This window comes from Mchenga conophoros, linkage group LG3, assembly GCF_057382185.1.
Source record: "Mchenga conophoros isolate Kocher_MC1m ecotype Shallow Benthic linkage group LG3, M_conophoros_male_GT1.1, whole genome shotgun sequence".
Taxonomy (NCBI): Eukaryota; Metazoa; Chordata; class Actinopteri; order Cichliformes; family Cichlidae; genus Mchenga; species Mchenga conophoros.
This window is the reverse complement of record NC_140528.1, coordinates 38024058-38047903: the sequence shown is the minus strand read 5'-3', so window position 1 is coordinate 38047903 and position 23846 is coordinate 38024058. Positions and strand designations below refer to the sequence as shown.

Genomic DNA, 23846 nt, shown 5'->3' with positions numbered 1-23846 from the left:
TCTACTCTCCCAATTACTCAAAGTGCTCTATGCAACAATCACAAACTGAGCGCTTCCTAACTACATTCATACTCTTGAGATACAGACTGGAGGAACCACTAACTTTCCAATCAGTAGGTGACCTGCTCTACCTACTGAGTTAAAGCCACCCAGGGGGTAAACATGACTAAAACCCCACTAGGTTTTGGATAAAGTGTACACTCACAAACCTGTCAAACCTGCATTTGAAACGTTGGCTACCATAGCAGTAAAGTATTAAAACATGGCATTTGGGTCTTCTAACTAAATTAGGAAAGTAGGAACATAAATAGCGCCTCATTGCCAGACCTGGCCTGCATCCGGTTGACATACACTCTGCCATGACACCAGTCAGTCAGAAGTGCCAGCTTGATGCCAGATCCAAGCCAGATCTGTTTTCTATGAGCCTGGGCCACAAAAACCAAACCACAATCGGGCCAGATGTGGCATGCTATCACATAAACAGTGCCATCTACACCAGGCCTGGCCCATATCTGGATGATATACCACTTACCATGCCAGATGTCAGCCAGCAGTGCCGGCTTGACACCAGATCTGGGCCAGACCTGTCTGCTATGTGGGGTAGTTTGATTGTCAATGAACAACTCAATCAGAGTTTAAAGTGGAGTGTAAAGCTGATCAGATAGAGTGTGAGGTTGTGAGAAAGTGTCTGACTGCATTCATAGATGTGTCCTTTCAGCTGCTCGCTCTGATCCAACCTTTGGTCTCTAAGAAGAGGCTTCAGGGAGAAGTTTGCTACGTTGGACTGTAGGACCATCAGAAATGTGTGCAGTAACAAAACAGGCAGCATTGAAAGGAGCTCTAAGTGTTTGTGTTGTTCAATGATTTGTGCAGAACAACAAAAATGGGACCTCTCTCATCCATCAGTCATCATGTGGACATTTTTCTGACACACTTTGAAGCTGATGGACGTTTTGTGTCTGCACTAAGTACGTTTTCAGCAGCTATGGCACCGGCAGGATTCACTTTCACAGACTCACAACCACCAGCTTCACCCCTCCCCTCCCCCTCCAGCTGTAGGCTTTAACATTGAGTTTCCCCACACATGTTTACAGACCAGTTAGAGAGCAAGAGAAGAAGAGACGGATTCATAAATGTCTTTGTTTCTGCTCTAACCAAACAATGCTGCTCTACAACTCTAGACTATCAGCCACAAAGACAACAGCTGGAGAAACAGCTGTCTACCTCTGACATCCACCAGCTCATCCATACAACAAACAAACATCAACAACCAGGAAGCAGCTTCACCTCTGATCACACACACACTCAACTCTACTCACTCACCTGGAGGAACAACATGAAGATAGATGAAGCTGAGCTTCAGTGAGTCTGTTTCTTTCATGTAAACACGACACTCGTATGTTCCAGCGTCATTAATTGTCACATCCTTCAGAATCAAAGACACGTCTCCATCCTTCATCTGTCTGTCCTGCAGATCCACCCGGTTCTTAAAAGATGGATGCTTGCTGGCTGGAACAAACCGACCATCCTTGTACAAAAGTACATGCTTATCTTCCAGGTCAGCTCTGCTCCACTTTAAAATTGTGATGTTGTTGTTTGGAGCTTGACATGTCAGAGTGACGTCCTGTCCAGACTTAACTTTGAGGATTTTCAGATCTGAAAGAGGAAACAACACAGAGCAGAGAGGTTAAAGGTCAAAGTACAATTATGATCAGAATGATTGACTTTAAATATTTTGTTTATTTCCTTTGACATTTGAGTTTTTAGTCATGTTGGATTTAATGAACCTCTGAACATCCAGCAGGTCACCAGTGACCCACTGAGGGGGAATTTTAGCCTCATGCTAAACATGCAAAGTGTCAGAAACTACAAGATGTTAGCTTCCACAGAACAACAACATGTGCTGATAATAAGTTAACATAATGTGTGAGAGAAAGCAGCCTCTCATTATAAGACACTGTGAGTCTCTGCATGCTGCCTTTATGGAACTACAGCTGTTTGTATACACTGAACAAAAAGCTTTGTAGCTGCATCCTGACTCCTGACACTACAACACATCACACTGACACACACATTACACTTTGTCTCTGTCACAGCTGGATTACAGATGTTAACTTCATACAAAGACGTTGGAGCTTAGAAAAGCATCTTGCAGGAAGACCTTACACCTGAAGACAGTCAGGAAAAATGGGTGAAAAACTTTTCAGCCAGGAATTTCACTGAACCGCCATACAGATTAATTAATTAACACAAACAGAAGCTGAGTAAATCAGGATGAGAGTTTCACCGACCCTCTCCAGTGCTAAAGTCCCTCCATCTAACCTCACAATACAAGAAAAGAAGGCCATCGCTTTCCTGAGCAAAGATCACAACATCACCACATTACCAGCCGACAAAGGAAGGTGCACCATGGTTTTAAACACTACGGATTACCACACAAAGATCACTACACTCCTCAGTGACAGCAATACCTATGAAGCCTTAAAGCGAGACCCCACAAACAGCTACAAAAAGAACGTTATAGCTTGCCTTCAAGACCTTGAAAAGGTAATTTCCTTGACCGCCCTGCATATCATCGCCTATACCAGGGGATGCCATACCCTGTATTTACGACCTTCCTAAGATCCAAAAAGAAGGGGTCCCACTCAGACCCATTGTTAGCAGCATAAACTCAGCCAGCTACAACATTTCCACCTTTCTACCATCCTAGCACCTCTTGTGGGAAACACCCCACATCACATCAAAAACGTCACTGACAAGGTCCAGAAACTTACCCTGGCTCCAGATGAAACCATGATGTCCTTTGATGTAGTCTCTCTCTTCACTTGCATACCCACCACGGAGGCCGTGGAGACAGTCAGAAAACAACTACAAGAAGACAGCTCTTTGGAAAACAGAACCAACTTCAACCCTGATCAGATTTTCACATTGTTAGACCTCTGCCTTACCACCACATATTTCAAATAAAATGAGGGTTTCTACAGAGAAAAACATGGATGTACCATGGGCTCCCCAGTGTCACCTATTGTTGCCAACCTTTACATGGAGGAAGTGGAAAGAAAGGATCTTGGCTGTTTTAAAGGAGTACGTAGCCACTGGTACAGATATGTAGACGACACCTGGGTCAAAATCGAAACTCAAGAACTGTAATCCTTCACTGCTCACATTGACGGCGTGGATAAAAACATAAAGTTCACCAGGGAAGACAAAAAGGATAGCTGTTTGCCTTTCCTGGAGTGTGCCGTGTACATTGAAGTGAATGGAAACCTCAACATTGAAGTTTACCGGAAGCCCACACATACGGACCAGTTGTTAGGTTTTGTATTGTTGATTGTCATTTATGCTTAGAAATATTTACTTATATATGCTTAGAGTTTTATAACTAGTTGTAGATTGGTAGAGGTTTGATCCTTGATAGTCTGCAAACTTTGTGTGCATGAGAGAGCACTCTGGGAGCACGAGAGAGGTCGTACCTTGTCTTATTGTTTTATGGTTTTATGGTAGGATTAACGTAGCTGTATCTGTCTTAGTCTAAGTGCCTTTTGGTTTGATGAACTGCTGGACTTTGAGACCAGCAGGTTTAGGGAAGTTTTTATGGGGTCACACTCTGACCCCCCCCCCCCCCCCCCCCCACACACACACACACACACACACACACACACAGTATTCTTTGTTCACATGTATACCTATGTAAGATGTTATATGTTAATGAACCTATGCATATTCATGTAACCACAATAAAAGGAGTGCTATGGGGAACCTGGCTGAGAGTCTGACGGAGGTCAAGTGGTGGAACGACACTTGGCTCCAGGCAGGTCTCCCTCATGCATGAGTAACATGAAGAACTTTGCCTACTTCGTGTCTTGCTTGCTGTGTAATTATATTGTCTTCAATGTTCCAGCGAATAGGTTCAAGCTACAAACCTATCACCAGTACCGCCTCTTTTACTCCCGAACTTAACAATGTGGTGTATGCTGTACAGTGCAGCGAGGAATGCACAGACCTCTGCATTGGAGAGACCAAACGGCGACTTCACAAGCGCATGGCACAACATAGAAGAGCCACCTCCACAGGACAAGACTCAACAGTCCATCTGCATACAAAGGTCAAAGGTCACTCTTTTGAGAACACCAATGTTCACATTTTGGACAGAGAGGACAGATGGTTTGAAAGAGGAGTGAAAGAAGCCATTTACGTCCACTGTGAGCGACTATCTTTGAACAGAGGCGGGGGCTTATGGTAAATGGCCTGTATTTGTATAGCGCTTTACTTGGTCCCTAAGGACCCCAAAGCGCTTTAATGTCATCCACCAATTCACGCACTGGTGATGGCAAGCTGCATTGTAGCCACAGCTGCCCTGGGGCGCACTGACAGAGGCGACACCAACTGTCTGCATCTATAATCCAGTTTTGAGATCTCTTCCCAGACGCCTTAATGCCCACTCACACCCTGGGCCATCTGACCTCAGGAAATCACATGATAGGGTGGGGCCAGGTTTCACAATGAGCTCACCAGAAACTCTGGCTGATTGTGACCCACACCCGCTTTCACACCTTGACTCATGTGATAAGGTAGAGGATCATCAGGGGGTCCATTGCCCTTTTGGGGGACACTCCCAACTGGGTTTAAATCTGGGACTCTCCACCATTTGACCCTAGAACTGAAGATGCTTCTCAGATGAAACATCTTCAAGTAACTTAAAGAAGCCCAGACGCTTTTCTTTCCAAGCTCCTTAGATGACGATGACCCGGATGATAGAAAACCTTCACAGACATATTCATACAAAGACACTGAAAAAACATGAAAATAATTCTACTGTACTCCTTTGTGCTCATTTGGCTTCTAACAGTTAAATTTCACTTGCAGACCTAAATACAAATATGCCGGAAAACACGAATGTCAAGCATACATTAACTTGTTATTATTCTTAAATTATTATAAATGTGTGAGTCTGTAATCTCGGTGACTAACAGAGAACCTGAGATTAAAGCTGAGTCTAACTGTGATCAGATGAAGTGTGAGGTTGTGAGAAAGTCTCTGACTGCATTCATAGATGTGTCCTTTCAGCTGCTCGCTCTGATCCAACCTTTGGTCTCTAAGAAGAGGCTTCAGGGAGACGTTTGCTACGTTGGACTGTAGGACCATCAGAAATGTGTGCAGTAACAAAACAGGCAGCACTGAAAGCAGCTCTAAGTGTTTGCGTTGTTCAATGATTTGTGCACAACAACAACAATGGGACCTCTCTCATCCATCAGTCACCATGTGGACATTTTTCTGACACACTTTGAAGCTGATGGACGTTTTGTGTCTGCACTAAGTACGTTTTCAGCAGCTATGGCACCGGCAGGATTCACTTTCACAGACTCACAACCACCAGCTCCACCCCTCCCCTCCCCCTCCAGCTGTAGGCTTTAACATTGAGTTTCCCCACACATCTTTACAGACGAGTAAAGCTGGGCATACACTGTGGTAGTTTTGGCCTTTTTTTTAGCAGATTTTTAATTTGTGCGACCTTTTTGGTGATCGGCCAAGTTTCACCTTAATTGTGTGTCGTGCATTGTGTAGTATACATGGGGTAACGAGAAGCGATTAACACCTCACAACGAGCTCCCGATCACAAATCGCATGGTCATAAGAAAATCAAACCTGTTTGAAGAACCTGTTGCCCGTTGTGAGGGTGTCAACGCAACCTCTCACACTGCGCACGCACAAACACAGAAATAAAAGTACAAAGTAGGAGTAGCACAGCAGTGCAGAGTGTGATCAGGACACATCGGTGGAGGCAGAACCTGTGATCACACACACACTCAACTCTATTCACTCACCTGGTGAAATACTCAGGTAAAAAATGCTGTTGCGCTTCCATGGGAGTCTTCCTCCCACGCTGACACGACACTCGTATGTTCCAGTGTCATTAATCGTCACATCCTTCAGAATCAAAGACACGTCTCCATCCTTCATCTCTTTGTCCTGCAGATCCACCCGGTTCTTAAAAGATGGATGCTGGTTGTTTGAATCAAACTGACCATCCTGGTACAAAAGTACATGCTTATCTTCCAGATCAGCTCTGCTCCAGTTTAAATGTTTGATGTTGCTGTTTGGAGCTCGACATGTCAGAGTGACGTCCTGTCCAGACTCAGCTGTGAGGATTTTCACGTCTGAAAGAGGAAACAACACAGAGCAGAGAGGTTAAAGGTCAAAGTACAATCATGATCAGAATGATTGACTTTAAATATTTTGTTTATTTCCTTTGACATTTGACTTTTTAGTCATGTTGGATTTAATGAACCTCTGAACATCCAGCAGGTCACCAGTGACCCACTGAGGGGGAATTTTAGCCTCATGCTAAACATGCAAACTGTCAGAAACTACAAGATGTTAGCTTCCACAGAACAACATGTGCTGATAATAAGTGAACATAATGTATGAGAGAAAGCAGCCTCTCATTATAAGACACTGTGAGTCTCTGCATGCTGCCTTTATGGAGCTACAGCTGTTTGTATACACTGAACAAAAAGCTTTGTAGCTGCATCCTGACTCCTGACACTACAACACATCACACTGACACACACATTACACTTCTTTGTCTCTGTCACAGCTGGATTAAAGATGTTTCCACCCAGCCTCGTGTTTCATTCACACACAGATAAACTGAATCCATATGAAAATAATCCTCCCGTACTTCTTGTTATGTCAGAGAGAAACTCACTTTAGTTCAATGTGTGAAAGTAAGGATAACAAGACTAAAAAATAATTTCTATTCACAAGGCATCAGGCTACTGAATCACTGACTAATTGTCGAATCATAACTATCTTTGACCTGTAAATTTGCAATTTTGTACATTCTTACATAACGTAATACAACTTCATACAATATAAACATTTTTTATTGCATTTTCTATATATATTATCACTCTGACAGTGTTGCAACTGCTAGCACCTTAAATTCTGACTACACCCACACATAAACTACATGTGTAACATAAGCACTTGTTTTAATTTATTTATTATTTTCTATGCTCAGATGCAGGTTTATTCTTTATTTTAGTTAGCTTTTTATTTAGTTGTGTGAAGGCAAACTGCAAAGAAAGAATTTCATTGCTCTGTATAACCATGTGTGTTTTGCCGTGTATATGACAATAAACTTCTCAAATCTCAATTGCAGATACAAACAATCACGAAGACATTTCTAGGTTCTCCAGGCTTCTGATGTGATGCTCAGATTATTATAAATGTGTGAGTCTGTAGTTTCAGAGATTAACAGAGAACCAGAGTTTAAAGTTAAGCCTAAACCTGCCTTTAATGTTGGGTTTAAATCTGAGTTTAAGGTTGAGTTTAAAGCTATGTCTAGACCAACTGAATCCATATGAAAATAATTATTAGAAAAACATTATTGACATGTAAAGAGGCTGATATTGTTTATTTCTGATATAAACACAATTGACAGCTGAATTTCACCTGTCAAGCAGAATGACATAGTTGCAGCAGACAACTCTGTGTTACTATTACTGCTGATCCTACGCTTAGTTTTTATTGTGAACCTGAGTTTACATCTGATCACATGAAGTGTGAGGTTGCGAGAAAGTCTCTGACAGCATTCATTTTTTGTTGTTGTGCACAAATCATTGAACAACTGATGGACGTTTTGTGTCTGCACTAAGTACGTTTTCAGCAGCTATGGCACCGGCAGGATTCACTTTCACAGACTCACAACCACCAGCTTCACCCCTCCCCTCCCCCTCCAGCTGTAGGCTTTAACATTGAGTTTCCCCACACATGTTTACAGACGAGTTAGAGAGCAAGTGTCATGGTCTGGGTGGTTTTCCACAGCATCGGCTCCTCCCCACTGGATGGAGTCTTTGTTGTTCCTCACCTGATGGCAATCATACCAGCAGTATTTATTTTTTATTTATATTTATTTATTATTCACTCAACTGGTCTTCGCCAGATTATCTGCCAACTTTAGTCAGTTCTTGGCCTCACGTCTGTTCCTTGGTGACTCATCGTGTATATTAACCTTATTTCCTCTGTTTTCTCGTCAGCCTCTGAAACCCACCTACCAAGCTCTCCTGGATACCAGTTTGCAGCCGCCGGTAATCTCTCCCCTTTTTGGAACTGCCAGTTTCTCCTGCCTGCCTCCCTGCATTGCATGCAGTACCCACCTGGACCTCTCCTGCCTTGTCCCTCCACGCAACCCCCACCTGCAAGCTTGTAAGACAGCTCAGTGTATTATCCTCAGATTCACTCGCAGCTCTCTGTGGGATTCCCCTGACTGCTCTCTCCTCTGTTTCAGTGCCCTGGCCAGCCACAGTTTCCCCTGCCCAGTCCCTGCACCCAGTTATCCCTGCCATCTAGTCATAGTCACAGTATTTTTCTCTCGCCTCAGACATCTAGTTTATGTTCCTTAATTCTAGTCTGCAATTTCTGTTAGCCTCTGAGCATTGTAAATAAAGTCTCTTTTCGTTACACCGCATCTCTGGCCTCCGGGTTTGAAACTGCACTTGAGTCAATCCCATTTCCACGGGCCACTGAGCCATGACAGCAAGAGAAGAAGAGACTGATTCATAAATGTCTTTGTTTCTGCTCTAACCTTACCCAAACAATGCTGCTCTACAACTCTCAGTGTTGGGGAGTAACGGAATACATGTACCGCCGTTACGTATTTAAAATACAAAATATGAGTAACTGTATTCCGTTACAGGTACTGTTTAAAAAGGTGGTATTTAGAATACAGTTACTGTCATGGTCCGCGGCCCGGCGTCCGGGGTGCTGTTGGGATGCCCACGCCCACACGTTGTTTTTCCGGCTACCCTCACGGGACACCTTTAGTTATAATAAAATTTACTTTCTTTATTCTCTCCTACCCTGGTGTGTGTGTTCTGCTTCTGGGTCCAGCCTGCGCTCGGAACTTCGGTTCATGACAGTACGAACTGGCCAGTATGGACCCAGCAGATCCACTCCGCTCCGCTATTAATAAACAGGGCGCTATCCTCGGTCGCCACGATCAGCAGCTCCAGTCTCTCCAAGACCGTTGCCAAGAGCTCAGTGACACTCAGAATAAACTACAAACTAGGCCGCCCGACCCCGTGCACCGCGGCGTTTCACCTCCGCCGCTGGAACCCTTCCACGGGGAGTTGGACCTGTGTGGGGGGTTCCTTTTCCAGTGCTCCTTGTTTTTCAGCCGCACGCCTCACGCGTTTCCCACGGATGCTGCTAAGATCTCCCACTTCGTGGGATTGTTACGGGGGCGTGCTCTAGCATGGGCTGAAGCTTACTTAAACTCTCACCCCATTCGTGATTGCGATTACGATGAATTCCTGGAGGAGTTCCAGGCTACGTTCTCCCCTCCGGTTTCGGAGGACGATGCCGCACAGAAGTTGCTGGGGCTCCGTCAGGGGCGGCGCAGTATTGCGGAGTACCTAGTTGAATTCCGTACCCGAGCGGTCGCCGTGGGTTGGCCTGATTCGGCCCTCCGTGGGTTTTTTTTACGGTCATTAAACGACCAGATGAAGGACCAACTAGCGTTTCACGAGGAAACCAGATCCTTTGAAGAATTAGCCTCCCTCGCCCGTAGGTTCGATAGACGCCTGCGGGAGAGGGATGCCGAGCGGCGGCTTAAGCCTATGGGCTCCGTATTGCGCCCCGGGATCCGCGTTTCTCCGCCCCCGCCCCCAGCTGCGTGTGCGCGCTCTCCGTCGCCTCCCCCACCCGAACCCATGCAGATCGGACGCTCTCGGCTTTCTCCGGAGGAGACGGAACGCCGATTTCGGGCTGGAGAATGCCTGTACTGTGGGAGGCCCGGTCACCGCATCGCTGTTTGCCCGGTCCGCCCAAACGACCCGGCCCACCGGTAAGTCCGGGGATACGGGTGGGCAGCGCTCTAAGTACTACTAGACCCCGATTGTTACTGTCTGTTACTATCGTGACTCCTAATCAGACTTTTACATGCCCCGCGTTGGTGGACTCCGGGGCGGAACAGAACCTTATGGATGAGAAGCTGGCTAAGAGGTTAGCTGTGTCTCTTACCCCACTCGAACCGCCCATCCCTGCATCTACATTGAACAACCAAGTGTTTGCATACATAACTCACCAAACCGCGCCTGTACGGTTAATCACATCAGGTAACCACCAAGAGCAGCTGTCTTTTTGCACTTTTCCTGCTCCTGACACCCCGCTTATCCTAGGCTACCCCTGGTTACAGAGACATAACCCACACATAGATTGGGCCAGAAAGAGTATCACGAGCTGGAGTGTGTTTTGTCTGGCGAACTGCCTGAGGCCCGCCCCGCCACCCGCGCCGGATCTCTCTTCCGTGCCCCCCGATTATCACGATCTTCGGCAGGTGTTCAGTAAAGACGAGGCGCTCTCACTCCCGCCTCACCGTCCATATGACTGTGCTATTGATCTGCTCCCGGGTGCATTGCTGCCCTCTAGCAGATTATACAACCTGTCTCGCCCCGAAAGAGAAACCATGGAGAATTACATCCAGGAGTCGCTAACTGCAGGACATATTAGGCCGTCATCCTCCCCCGTGGCTGCGGGTTTTTTCTTCGTGGGAAAGAAAGACGGGACGCTCCGCCCGTGCATTGATTACAGGGGGCTGAACAACGTCACCGTCAAAAACAAATATCCCCTCCCACTCATTAGTTCTGTTTTTAACTCACTCCAGGGAGCCACAGTCTTCACCAAACTGGATCTGCGGAACGCCTACCACCTGGTACGGATACGTGAGGGCGACGAGTGGAAGACCGCCTTCAATACCCCTTTAGGGCATTTCGAATATCTGGTGATGCCGTTCGGGTTAACGAACGCCCCGGCGGTTTTTCAAGCCCTAGTCAACGACGTGTTACGGGATTTCCTGAACGTGTTTGTTTTTGTTTACCTGGATGATATTCTGATTTTTTCCAAGACGCTCGAGGACCATCGCATCCATGTGAGGAGCGTGCTACAACGGCTGCTCGAAAACAGACTGTACGTCAAAGCGGAAAAATGTGAGTTCCACGTCTCATCTATTTCCTTCTTGGGCTACATCCTCGCAGGTGGGCAGGTGAAGACCGACCCAGTGAAGGTCAAAGCGATATTGGAATGGCCGGTTCCGGAGTCACGGAAGAAGCTTCAGAGCTTCCTGGGGTTTGCGAACTTTTATCGCCGTTTCATTCGAAACTACAGCCAGGTAGCCGCGCCTCTCACCCAACTCACCTCACCCAAGGTGTCTTTCACATGGTCCCCTGAGGCCCACGCAGCCTTCGCTAAGTTGAAGCGATTGTTCACGTCCACACCCATTCTAACCCATCCTGACTCTTCTAAACAGTTTGTTGTTGAGGTTGACGCGTCTGATGTGGGAGTTGGGGCGGTTCTCTCCCAGCGGTCTGGGCCCCTGAATAAACTCCGGCCGTGCGCCTTTTTCTCACGCCGACTCACCCCCGCGGAGAGGAATTACGACATCGGCGACAGGGAACTCCTAGCGGTAAAACTCGCATTGGAGGAATGGCGTCACTGGCTGGAAGGGGCCGAACAGCCCTTCCTTATATGGACAGATCATAAAAACCTGCTGTACCTTAGAACTGCCAAGAGGTTGAATCCACGTCAAGCTCGCTGGTCCCTATTCTTCGCCCGCTTCAACTTCACGCTCTCCTATCGTCCCGGGTCACGGAACATCAAACCCGATGCGCTCTCCCGTCTGTATTCCCCCGACAGTGAGGCGCCCTCCCCCGCCACCATCCTACCAGCCACCTGCGTGGTGGGTGCTCTCACCTGGGAAATTGAGGAGACCATTCGCCGAGCGCTCCCGGGGGACCCTGACCCAGGGACTGGACCGCCAGGACGGCGCTTCGTTCCCGCCGCCGCCCGGGGAGCAGTCATCCACTGGATCCACACAGCACGATTCACGTGCCACCCGGGCGTGAGCAGAACGGCACGCCTCCTCAGCAGACACTTCTGGTGGAAATCGCTACTACGGGACATGAGGGACTACGTGTCTGCCTGTGCCGTCTGCGCCCGTAATAAGTCATCCACGAAGCATCCCGTAGGTCAGCTCCAACCACTCACTACTCCCCACCGGCCCTGGTCTCACATCTCCCTCGACTTTGTTACCGGTCTCCCTACCTCTTCTGGAAAATGTGTCATCCTCACCGTTGTGGATCGGTTTTCTAAGGCCGCTCACTTCATCCCGCTAGCCAAGCTGCCCTCGGCTGCTGAGACTGCCCAAGCATTGATCACAGATGTTTTCAGGCTCCACGGAATTCCCCTGGACATTGTCTCCGATCGAGGTCCCCAGTTCACCTCACAAGTGTGGAGGACCTTCTGCTCCATTCTCGGCGCCAAGGTCAGTTTGAGTTCTGGTTTCCAACCGCAATCCAATGGGCAAACTGAACGTCTTAATCAGGAGCTGGAGACTATGCTGAGGTGCGTAGTTAGTCAAAACCCCTCCTCCTGGGTTACTTACCTGCCCTGGGTGGAGTACGCCCACAATACTCTCACCTCGTCCTCCACCGGCTTGTCTCCTTTCGAAGCGTCCCTCGGGTATCAGCCTCCGCTCTTCCCAGAAGAAGACCTGTCCCTCTCCGTCCCGTCGGCCTCTCATCACCTCCGGCGCTGCCAACGTGTGTGGCGCTGCGCTCGCCGCGCCCTCCTGCGCGCGAAGGAACGACAGGCGCACTACGCCGATCGTCGCCGCGCCCCAGCCCCTGACTACCAGCCGGGACAGAAGGTTTGGTTGGCTGCGGGGAATATCCCGCTCCGGGGCACGTCCCGCAAACTGGCTCCCCGTTTCATCGGGCCGTACGAAGTGGACCGGGTCATCAACCCGGTGGCGGTCAGGCTCCGGCTTCCGGCTTCCGGCCTCTCGGCGTGTACATCCCACGTTCCATGTATCTCAACTTAAGCCGGTCCGCCTCAGCCCCCTGTGCCCTCCTTCCGAGCCCCCTCCTCCCGCCCGGCTCATCGGCGGCCATCCGGCCTATGCGGTCCGGCGGATCCAGGATGCGCGCCGGCGCAGGCGCGGCTGGCAGTATCTCGTGGATTGGGAGGGGTACGGCCCCGAGGACCGCCTCTGGGTCCCGCGCTCCTTCATTCTGGACCCTCGTCTCATCTCTGCTTTCCGTGCTTCTCTCCGCAGGCGGGGTCCCGGCCAGTCGCCTGGGGGCGACCCTTGAGGGGGGGGGTACTGTCATGGTCCGCGGCCCGGCGTCCGGGGTGCTGTTGGGATGCCCACGCCCACGGGCGTGGCTGCTAACCCCACACCTGCATCCCATCCCAGACGATCACCAGGTGGACTATTTAATCCTGCCCTACCTGCTGCTCCACGCCAGTCCGTAGTCGCCTCTCAGCGGTAACGTACACCTGCGGGAAAAACCTTATGACAAATTATCCACCCACATGGTGAGGACATAGAGGGGGCGACACACTGTCTTACAGACTACCTCAACTTTTGTGTGGACACAGTCGCCCCTGCTAAGACGGTACGGTGTTATCCTAATAACAAACCGTGGGTAACACAGGAAGTCAAAGCTGTCCTCAACATGAAGGAGAAGGCTTTCAGGAGCAAAGTGAAGGAGGAGATGAAGGCAGCACAGCGGGAGGTGAAACGCTGCCTGAGGGAAGCAAAGGACACCTACAGGAGGAAGGTGGAGCAGAAGTTGGAGAGGAACAATATGAGGGAGGTCTGGAATGGTGTGAAAACCATCACAGGCCACAACACCAAGAAAAGCACAGTGGGGGGGACTGTGGAGAAGGCAAACGAACTCAACAACTTCTTCAACAGGTTTGACCAGCCCACAACCCCCCCACCCTCACCCTCACCTTCACTACAGAGTCCTCTCCCCACTCTCCTGACTCCCTCGCTTCCCCCCCTTCCTGACACCATGACACCCCCCTCCTCCAATCCCTCTCTCAGCAGCAAGACATCTCCCCCCCTCCCCTCCTCCCAAACATCTCCCAGTGTCACAGTGGATCAGGTCAGGAGGCAACTGAGGAAGCTTCGCCCCAGAAAGGCAGCAGGCCCAGACAAGGTGTGTCCTAGGATGCTTAAGGCGTGTGCTGCTGAACTTGGGGAGCCGCTACAACGAGTCTTCAACCTCAGTCTGCGACTGGGGAGAGTGCCCGCCCTATGGAAGACATCCTGCATCGTCCCGGTCCCCAAAAAGAACCGGCCCAATGAGCTGAATGACTTCCGACCGGTGGCACTGACGTCACATCTTATGAAGACTCTAGAGCGGCTCTTCCTCAACCTCCTCCGACCACAGGTACAACATGCCCAGGACCCACTACAGTTTGCATACAAGGTGGGTGTCGGAGTGGAGGATGCCATCCTGTACCTCCTACACAGAGCCCACTCACACCTGGATGGGGGAAAAGGCACGGTCAGGATCCTGTTTCTTGACTTTTCCAGTGCCTTTAATACCATCCGGCCCTGTATGCTTCAGGAAAAACTGAACAGGATGGAGGTGGACCCCTGCCTGGTGGCTTGGATCTCCGACTACCTCACCGACAGACCACAGTACGTCAGGCTGAAGGACATCACGTCTGACACAGTGGTCAGCAGCACAGGAGCACCACAGGGAACTGTGCTGTCCCCTCTTCTCTTCACCCTGTACACCTCTGACTTCTGCTACAACTCTGAATTATGCCATATTCAGAAGTTTGCAGATGACACGGCCATCATGGGGTGTATCTGGGATGATCAGGAAGAGGAGTACAGAAGTCTGGTGAGGAACTTTGTCGCATGGAGTCACACAAACCACCTGAAACTCAACACCTCAAAGACTAAGGAACTGGTTGTGGACTTCGGGAGGTCCAGAGAAGGTCCACTGCCAGTTCAGATAGAGGGGGAGGAGGTGGAGGTGGTCAACAAGTACAAGTACCTCGGGCTGTGGGTGGACAATAAACTGGACTGGTCATGCAACACAGAGCACCTGTATAAAAAAGCCCAAAGCCGACTGTACTTCCTCAGGAGGCTGAGGTCTTTTAACATCTGCAGGAAGCTCCTGAGGATGTTTTACCAGTCAGTGGTTGCTGGAGTACTTTTCTATGCTGTGGTGTGCTGGGGGAGCAGCACAGCAAAGAGGGACTCATCCAGGCTGGAGAAACTGATCAGGAGGGCTAGCTCTGTGGTCGGCATGAAGCTGGACACTCTGGTGACAGTGGCAGAGAAAAGGACATTAAAGAAACTGATGGACATTATGGACAATGCTGGGCATCCTCTGCACACGGCCATAAACAACCAGAAGAGTCTGTTCAGTGACAGGTTGCTTCTCCCAAGACAAGAACTAACAGACTTAAAAACTCCTTTGTCCCACACGCCATCAGACTGTTTAACTCCTCTCTGGAGGGGAGAGGGAGGGGAAACAGGAGGACAAAGGAGGGGGGAACAACTAAGCTGTAGTGCCTCTGCACCTCACTGTACAATACCTTGTGCAATACTTTTTGTAAATAGTCAACAGTGCAATAGACTCAATACTTGAAATGTGCAATTCACTTGTATTTTTATTTTTTATTCCTATTTATTCTATTTATCCCCTTTGTATATTTTATTTATATTTGTCTCTGTATTTATATATGTGTGTGTGTGTGTGTGTGTGTGTGTGTGTGTGTGTGTGTGTGTATATATATATATAACAGTTCTGTAACTGTAACTTTGGTCGTTGCTGTGCTTTTTTTGGAAGTCGAATTTCCCAGAGGAACCCACCCGAGGGATTAATAAAGTTCTATCTTATCTTGTCTTATCTTATCCATCGGAACTAACACTGTTTTGCCCTGTGTACTCAGATCACAACTCGGCGTTTTTTTTACGAGCCACCTGCCTGTCCACCTGTCTGCCTGAGATTCGGATCACCATCAGCCTCGCCGTCTCGACCCCTTTGGAGCTCCCCCCCCCTCTGGTTCACTCAGCCCGGCTATCACCGTGAGACGCATACTCCACCTTTCCTCGTATGCTGCCTTTTTTCCGCACCCCAGTAATCTGTTTCTCTTTTTGTTTTACAGCCTCTCACAGCCCCGCTCTTGGCGTTCCCTGCGCGGTTCACCTCCCCAGTCCCTCGGTTTCTTCTGGGTCCACACGTTGTTTTTCCGGCTACCCTCACGGGACACCTTTAGTTATAATAAAATTTACTTTCTTTATTCTCTCCTACCCTGGTGTGTGTGTTCTGCTTCTGGGTCCAGCCTGCGCTCGGAACTTCGGTTCATGACAGTTACTTTGTTGAAATAAATGGATTACACAGCGGTACTTTCCTGTTTCATATTGTGGCGGGTCAGGACTGTTTGGGTTTTGTTTGACAGCTATGTTCTGTTGTTCCAGGCGGCAGCGTTGCGGTTGCCATGGTTACAGGGTGACGCTCTCGCTCTGCGTGTTTCCTCGGTGAGAGAGCGCCTTTTTGTTGTTGTTGTGCTAAGCTAATAGGCAGAATGCAGAATGTAGCCTCATGGGCAGTGTAGTCCGTGCTGCAGGGAGAATGGACTGCCATACTCGTTATGTGTCTGTGAGCGCGAGGAGGGAGAAAAAGGAGAGTCGAAAAGTACGAGTTGTCATCGAGCAGAAACGGGAGCTGGAAGCATGTAAATATAATAATAACCACTGCAGCCAAGAAGAGTGGCTGATGAATCCAGCTGTAAGTAAGCTGTTAAGACTCGACTGTTCACCGTGTTTTCCTCTGAAACAATAAGCTCCGTTGGAGCAGTCTTTCAACGCCCCTCTCTGTCTCTTGCTAGCAAAGTTGACCCACACAACAAAGTAAAGCTAGTTTTCGGCTATGAGCCCGACACCGAACGGTATTAGTCAGAGGTCCTTTTACTACGGTTCGGAGCCGCGGACCTTCAGTAATAGTAATAAATCTGTTACGTTCCCCCCGAAAGGGTCTAGGCATGCGAGTGAGGGGACCAGTAACAAATTAGTCCAGAACAGAATGAAAGGAAAACAGACCAGTGTTTTTAGTAAATAAAATAGTCTTTATTATAAATCATCTTAACATAAAGAGCCGACAACACCGTTTTACCAATAACACTCGGAAAAAGAGAACAAAGGTTGCAACAACAAAGAACACAACACAACAACCAAACAAAAACTCCACACCACGAGGAGGCACTTCCAGGGGCCCACAAGCTCACCCTGTCACTAACAGCAGCTGGCTTACTGCTGCCAAGGCCTACAAGCCCACACTACTCACGTAAAGCAGCTATACGGTTTCCACAACTCCACACTTCGAGCAGGCTAACCACACACAACGCAGAGACACCAGAGAACACCCCACACCCTGTTCACAGCTCATCCCCAGCTTATATGACCTCAGAGAGGTGATTGCTGACTGGGCCCAGGTGGCAAACGAGGCTAATCAGAAGCAGCTGTGTCCTGGGGAGAGAGGAGAGTGAGAGCGAGAGAGGGGGTAGGAGTAAGAAAGTAGGAGGCGGAGAAAAGCACCACACCCACACAAGGGCTGTATCAAGAGGCCCAGCTAGGGCCGTAACAAAATCACACAGCAATAGTACATTCACGTAGTTGTAAAATGCATGATAATATATTAAGTAATCCAAAGTATTCAGAATACGTTACTGTCATTGAGTAACGTAACAGAATACGTTACAGAATACATTTTAGGGCATGTATTCTGTATTCTGTAATGGAATACATTTTAAAAGTAACCTTCCCAACACTGACAACTCTAGACTACCAGCCACAAAGACAACAGCTGGAGAAACATCTGTCTACCTCTGACATCCACCAGCTCACCCATACAACAAACAAACATCAACAACCAGGAAGCAGCTTCACCTCTGATCACACACACACTCAACTCTACTCACTCACCTGGAGGATCAAAAACAATCAGGTTAATGATGCTGATGAGCTCCCATGAGTGAGTTTCTTCCATGTAGACATGACACACGTATGTTCCAGCATCATTAATTGTCACATCCTTCAGAATCAAAGACACGTCTCCATCCTTCATCTGTCTGTCCTGCAGATCCACCCGGTTCTTAAAAGATGGATGCTGGCTGTCTGGATCAAACTTCCCATCTCGGTACAAAAGCACATGTTTATCTCCCAGGTCAGCTCTGCCCCACACCACACCTGTGATGTTGTTGTTTGGAGCTTGACACGTCAGAGTGACGTCCTGTCCAGACTTAACCTGTATTAATTCATCTGAAAGAAGAAACAACACAGAGCAGAGAGGTTAAAGGTCAAAGTACAATTATGATCAGAATGATTGACTTTAAATATTTTGTGTATTTCCTTTGCACAAGTATGTTTCATGAGATATGGCACTGGCAGGATTCACTTGTACACACTCACAACCACCAGCTTCACCCCTCCCCCTCCAGCTGTAGACTCCCACCATGTTGTCAGAGAAGACCTGATGTTGACGCATTTAAAGCATTCATGTCGTTTGATGTTTGAGCTGATAAATGGTAAGTCTGAATGTATAGGTCCAGTTTTGTTTATTGAACTAAGCCTGAGCAGCTACGCATAGTGTCCAGTAGAGGGCTCTGTCGCTTAGTTAGCGGCAAGCTGCACTTCTAGCTCAGACCGGTTGTTGTGGTGCACATGTGCCAGTAGGCTGGTGATGGTAAATTTGATTCCTTTTACTGAATCGAGTTTTAATGAGTCACTCACCAAAGTGAATCGGATTTTTGAGTCATTTGAGTCACTGAGTCAGTTGACCAGAGAGTACAAAAAATGTACATTTTCACTCAAACTTAATTTATTCCTCTTTTCATGTAAATCCTACTGCTAAGATGAGTGATTCTAAAAGAAAACAACTATTTTATAGAGCAAAAAAGAGCAAAAAAAAATTCTAAAGGGAACATTTATTTGGTTACTTTTATTTTGTTAGTATTTTCCTTAAATGTGTCAAATATATGTTTTCTCATCTAAATGTCCACTGAGCTGTGAGCCATTGGTTAAGGCACATCATCAGCACACGATGGAGGGGGTTAGTGAGTCCTGAGTGATTCGCTTACCCTACGATTCAGCACAGGAGGGAGGGGGTGAGTAGCTCAAATGTGTTGTTTGCATGTTAGCAGAGCGATGCTATAACGAGTAGTTTCTTTTGGGTCGAAAATTGGTCGACGCATCGGGCAGTGGACGACCCGAGGGCTTTTCTCCACTGCCGTCATTAAGGGTTGCCGATCATCTTCGCCCTGATTCAGTTGATACTGAGATTCACTTGCTGTTTCCATAGCAGTTGGAGTTTTTACAGGGTGGGGTTGCTAGCCCCACGCCCAACCCTCCTCCTTTCTCATCCGGGCTTGGGACCGGCAATGGCAGAGTTCATGGCCGGTCATGCGTCGAGCAAATCTTCACCCTCCGCATGATCATTGAACAAACATTGGAATACCAAAGGAAGATTTCTATTAATTTCATTGACTTCGAGAAGGCTTTTGACAGCGTCCACCGGCCGACTCTATGGGCTATCCTGCGCCACTATGGAGTCCCTCAGCAGTTTGTAGATGTCTTTCGTTGTCTCTACTCCAACTCCCGTTGCTGCATCCGGACGGATTTCTTCAAGATCAATACTGGCGTCCGACAAGGATGCGTGCTATCCCCTTTCCTCTTCCTGTTGGTAATTGACTTCATCATGCGACGATCAGTTGACCAAGCTGGCATCGGTGTGCTCTGGCACAAAGCGCGTAATCTCACTGACTTGGACTTTGCAGATGACATCGCCCTGCTGGGCTCGACTCAGGAAGACCTCCAAAAGTTGACCGCGGCCCTGCAGAGGGAGGCGGCGAAAGTTGGATTAAGAATCAGCGCCAAAAAAACCAAGGTACTCCGAGTTGGCTATGCACGTGCCCGCATTCCTGTCATGATCAACCAACAACGTGCTGAAGAATTTTACATATCTTGGCAGCATCATCTCAAATGACGGGGTCTCTGATCGGGATGTTGACGCCAAAGTAGGGAAGGCAGTTGGTGTCCTGCGACGTCTCCAACCTATTTGGAACTCGACCTCCCTGAATGTAAGGGTCAAGATCAGACTACTGAACTCTATCGTCTTCCCTACTGCACTTTACGCTAGTGAAACCTGGCGCTTAACAAGTGCAATTATTCAACACCTGAACGTGCTTCAACAACGTGGCCTGCAGCGAATCCTGAGAATTTCCTACCGGGACCGAATAACAAATGAGGAGGTCCTATGAAGAGCAGGCACCCGCCCATTAGCCGATGTTGTTGCAGAAAGGCGCTTCCGCTTTGCGGGCCATACAGTATTTTACGCCTGCCCCCTCATCGCCCAGCTAAGATTGACATGACATGGCGTCCACGCACTGGCAAGCGAAAGCAAGGCCGACCAAAGACCACATGGCGTCGAACATTCATGGACGATCTGAGAACTGTCAACATTGCCTGGGACGAAGCTGAAGCAGTCGCTGCTGACCGACATCGATGGAGATCACTAGCTGCCCGATGCGCCGCCCGGCATAGGAGGAACTAAGTCTAAGTAAGAGCGATGCTACTGTGAACCGAGGAGCTATTGTCTTGATGTGAGCTCCTACTCATGGTTTTTTCTTCCAGTTCGTCCTCCTTTATCCTTGGTGATTTGTGGCATTTATAAGCTGATACACGGGGATTTATCTATTCAAAGGAATTTAGAAATATACGAATCCTGAGATCTGAACCAATCTTGTGATGATTTGTTCAGGATCACTGAAAATAAATAATTTATTTTTGGCAAGATCATAATTTTTATAGCGACGACCCTTCCCATGAGTGATATGGGTAGACATTTCCATCTAGCCAGATTGCCTTCTACTTTCTTTAGAAGTGGGATGTGGTTTAATTTAGTTAAATCTGCAAGCTTAGGAAAGACATTAATACCCAAATATTTGATATTTCCCGATTGCAGTGGGGTAGAAGCAGAATTATGGAGGGAGCAATTAATTGGAAGAATTGTAGATGTTGACCAGTTAATGGAATAATCTGAAACTCTTCGAAACAAGTTTATTAGTGTAATTACCTCAGAAAGGTTGGTTTGAAGGTTTTAGAGAAAAAGCAAAACATCATCCACATAGAGACTGTAGTTCTACTTTCTTGCATTTTATGCCCTTAATTACTGTATTCTGCCTATTTGCTGCTGCTAGTGGTTCAATATAAATTGCAAACAGTGAAGGGGAGAGTGGGCATCCCTGCCTGGTGCCCCTCAAGAGACAGACGTGTTTGTGTTGTTCAATGATTTGTGCACAACAACAAAAATGTGAGGATTTAGAAATAGAGTGTGAGGTTGTGAGAAAGTCTCTGACTGCATTCATAGATGTGTCCTTTCAGCTGCTCGCTCTGATCCAACCTTTGGTCTCTAAGAAGAGGCTTCAGGGAGATGTTTGCTACGTTGGACTGTAGGACCATCAGAAATGTGTTCAGTAACAAAACAGGCAGCAGTGAAAGGAGCTCTAAGTGTTTGTGTTGTTCAATGATTTGTGCACAACAACAAAAATGGGACCTCTCTCATCCATCAGTCATCATGTGGACATTTTTCTGACACACTTTGAAGCTGATGGACCTTTGTGTCTGCACTAAGTATGTTTTCACCAGCTATGGCACCGGCAGGATTCACTTTCACAGACTCACAACCACCAGCTTCACCCCTCCCCTCCCCCTCCAGCTGTAGGCTCTAACAGAGTTTCCCCACACATGTTTACAGACGAGTTAGAGAGCAAGAGAAAAAGAGACTGATTCATAAATGTCTTTGTTTCTGCTCTAACCTTACCCAAACAATGCTGCTCTACAACTCTAGACTACCAGCCACAAAGACAACAGCTGGAGAAACAGCTGTCTACCTCTGACATCCACCAGCTCATCCATACAACAAACAAACATCAACAACCAGGAAGCAGCTTCACCTCTGATCACACACACACTCAACTCTACTCACTCACCTGGAGGTAGAACAGTCAGTTTGATGAAGTTGAGCTTCAATGAAAAGCTTCCTCTCATGAAGACAGTACACACGTATGTTCCAGCATCATTAATCGTCACATCCTTCAGAATCAAAGACACGTCTCCATCCTTCATCTGTCTGTCCTGCAGAACCACCCGGTTCTTAAAAGATGGATGCTGGTTGTCTGGAACAAAGTGACCATCCTCGTACAAAAACACATTTTCTGACTTTAGGCCACCTCTGCCCCACAATACAGCTTTGATCTTGTTGTTTGGAGCTTGACATGTTAGAGTGACGTTCTCTCCAGACTTAGCTGTGATGTTTTTCAGGTCTGAAAGAAGAAACAAAACAGGGCAGAGAGGTTAAAGGTCAAAGTACAATTATGATCAGTATGATTTACTTTAAATATTTTGTTTATTTCCTTTGACATTTTATCCCTTTAATCCCACTGACACGTCTTCCGTGGAGGAAGGAGAGTCTGTGGACGAAGGGGATGACCCGCCAATCTCCAGGGACGAGATCACTGAGGCGGTTAAACAACTCCTTGGTGGCAGAGCTGCTGGGGTGGATAAGGTCCACTCTTTAAGATCCTGAAGGCTCTGGATGTTGTAGGGCTGTTCTGATTGACACTCTACAATGTTGTGTGGAAATCACGCACAGTACCCCTGGATTCGCACACCCTCCAGTCCCTTTTGTGTTCTAACTATAGGGGGATCACATTCTTCAGCCTCCCTGGGAGAGTCTATGTCAGGGTGCTGGAGAGGAGAGTCCTTCCGTTAGTCGAACCTCGGATACAGGAGGAACAATGCGGTTTTCGTCCTGCCCGTGGAAAACTGGACGAGCTCTTTATCCTCTCAAGGATACTTGAGGGCGCAAGGGAGTTTGCCCAACCACTCACCAACCACCCAGCAGTCTTAGCTAATTATAGGCCAATCTCCAACGTTCCTTTCATATCAAAAATCCTTGAAAGAGTAGTTGTCAAACAGCTAACAGATCATCTGCAGAGGAATGGCTTATTTGAAGAGTTTCAGTCAGGTTTCAGAGCTCAGCACAGCACAGAAACAGCTTTAGTGAAGGTTACAAATGATCTTCTTATGGCCTCTGACAGTGGACTCATCTCTGTGCTTGTCCTGCTAGACCAGGGGTGCTCACACTTTTTCCGCATGTGAGCTACTTATAAAATGACCAAGTCAAAATGATCTACCCACTACAAAAATCCAAAACATATACTTATTTATAAATATATTGAGGATTCTTTATATCTACAATGTATATACATGCATAACCGCAATATCCAATATTTCACAACACAATTAACTATGTAAATTTTTTGTCATTACCTGAGTTTACTCTGATGACTTGCACTGAATTGAATCAGCCAGGGATGCATAGTCCGGACAGTAGCTGCTGACGGCCAGGTTTAAGAGAAAAAACCGAGAGCTAAAAATTGGAGTTAACTCGCTGACTAGCTTGTCAGTTTTACTACACTTCGCGCCGCTGTTTGCGCATGCGCAGCGACCTAAGCGTCAGAAAAAATCTGCTGTCATCTGACTGGCTTCCCTGTATCAATCAAGTGACGGGATGGATGATAGGCTGGCATCTATTTTTTTAATGCCATGCGATCTACCAATACTACCTTTGCGATCGACTGGTCGATCGCGATCGACGTATTGAGCACCCCTGTGCTAGACCTTAGTGCAGCATTCGATACTGTCGACCATAATATCCCATTAGAGCGATTAGAACATGCTGTAGGTATTACAAGTACTGCACTGCAGTGGTTTGTATCATATCTATCTAATAGACTCCAGTTTGTGCATGTAAATGGAGAGTCCTCTTCACACACTGAGGTTAATTATGGAGTTCCACAGGGTTCAGTGCTAGGACCAATTCTGTTCACATTATACATGCTTCCCTTAGGCAGCATCATTAGAAGACATAGCATACATTTTCACTGCTATGCTGACGACACCCAGCTCTATC

General features: G+C 47.6%; 2 protein-coding genes across 2 annotated transcripts in view; one reads left to right on the top strand and one right to left on the bottom strand.

Moving 5' to 3' along the window:
• LOC146578520 (junctional adhesion molecule-like) overlaps window positions 1-18140 on the bottom strand; it is a gene marked incomplete at its 5' end in the record, with an annotated part of 31814 nt that extends 13674 nt beyond the window's left edge. The window contains 3 exons of the mRNA XM_085250168.1: window positions 1324-1656; window positions 5826-6158; window positions 17798-18140. Coding sequence (XP_085106294.1) covers window positions 1324-1656; window positions 5826-6158; window positions 17798-18140 — 1009 coding nt within the window. The remainder of the gene's footprint in view (window positions 1-1323; window positions 1657-5825; window positions 6159-17797) is intronic.
• LOC146578510 (hemicentin-2-like) overlaps window positions 1-23846 on the top strand; it is an 871231-nt gene that overhangs the window by 544964 nt on the left and 302421 nt on the right. The window lies entirely within an intron of this gene.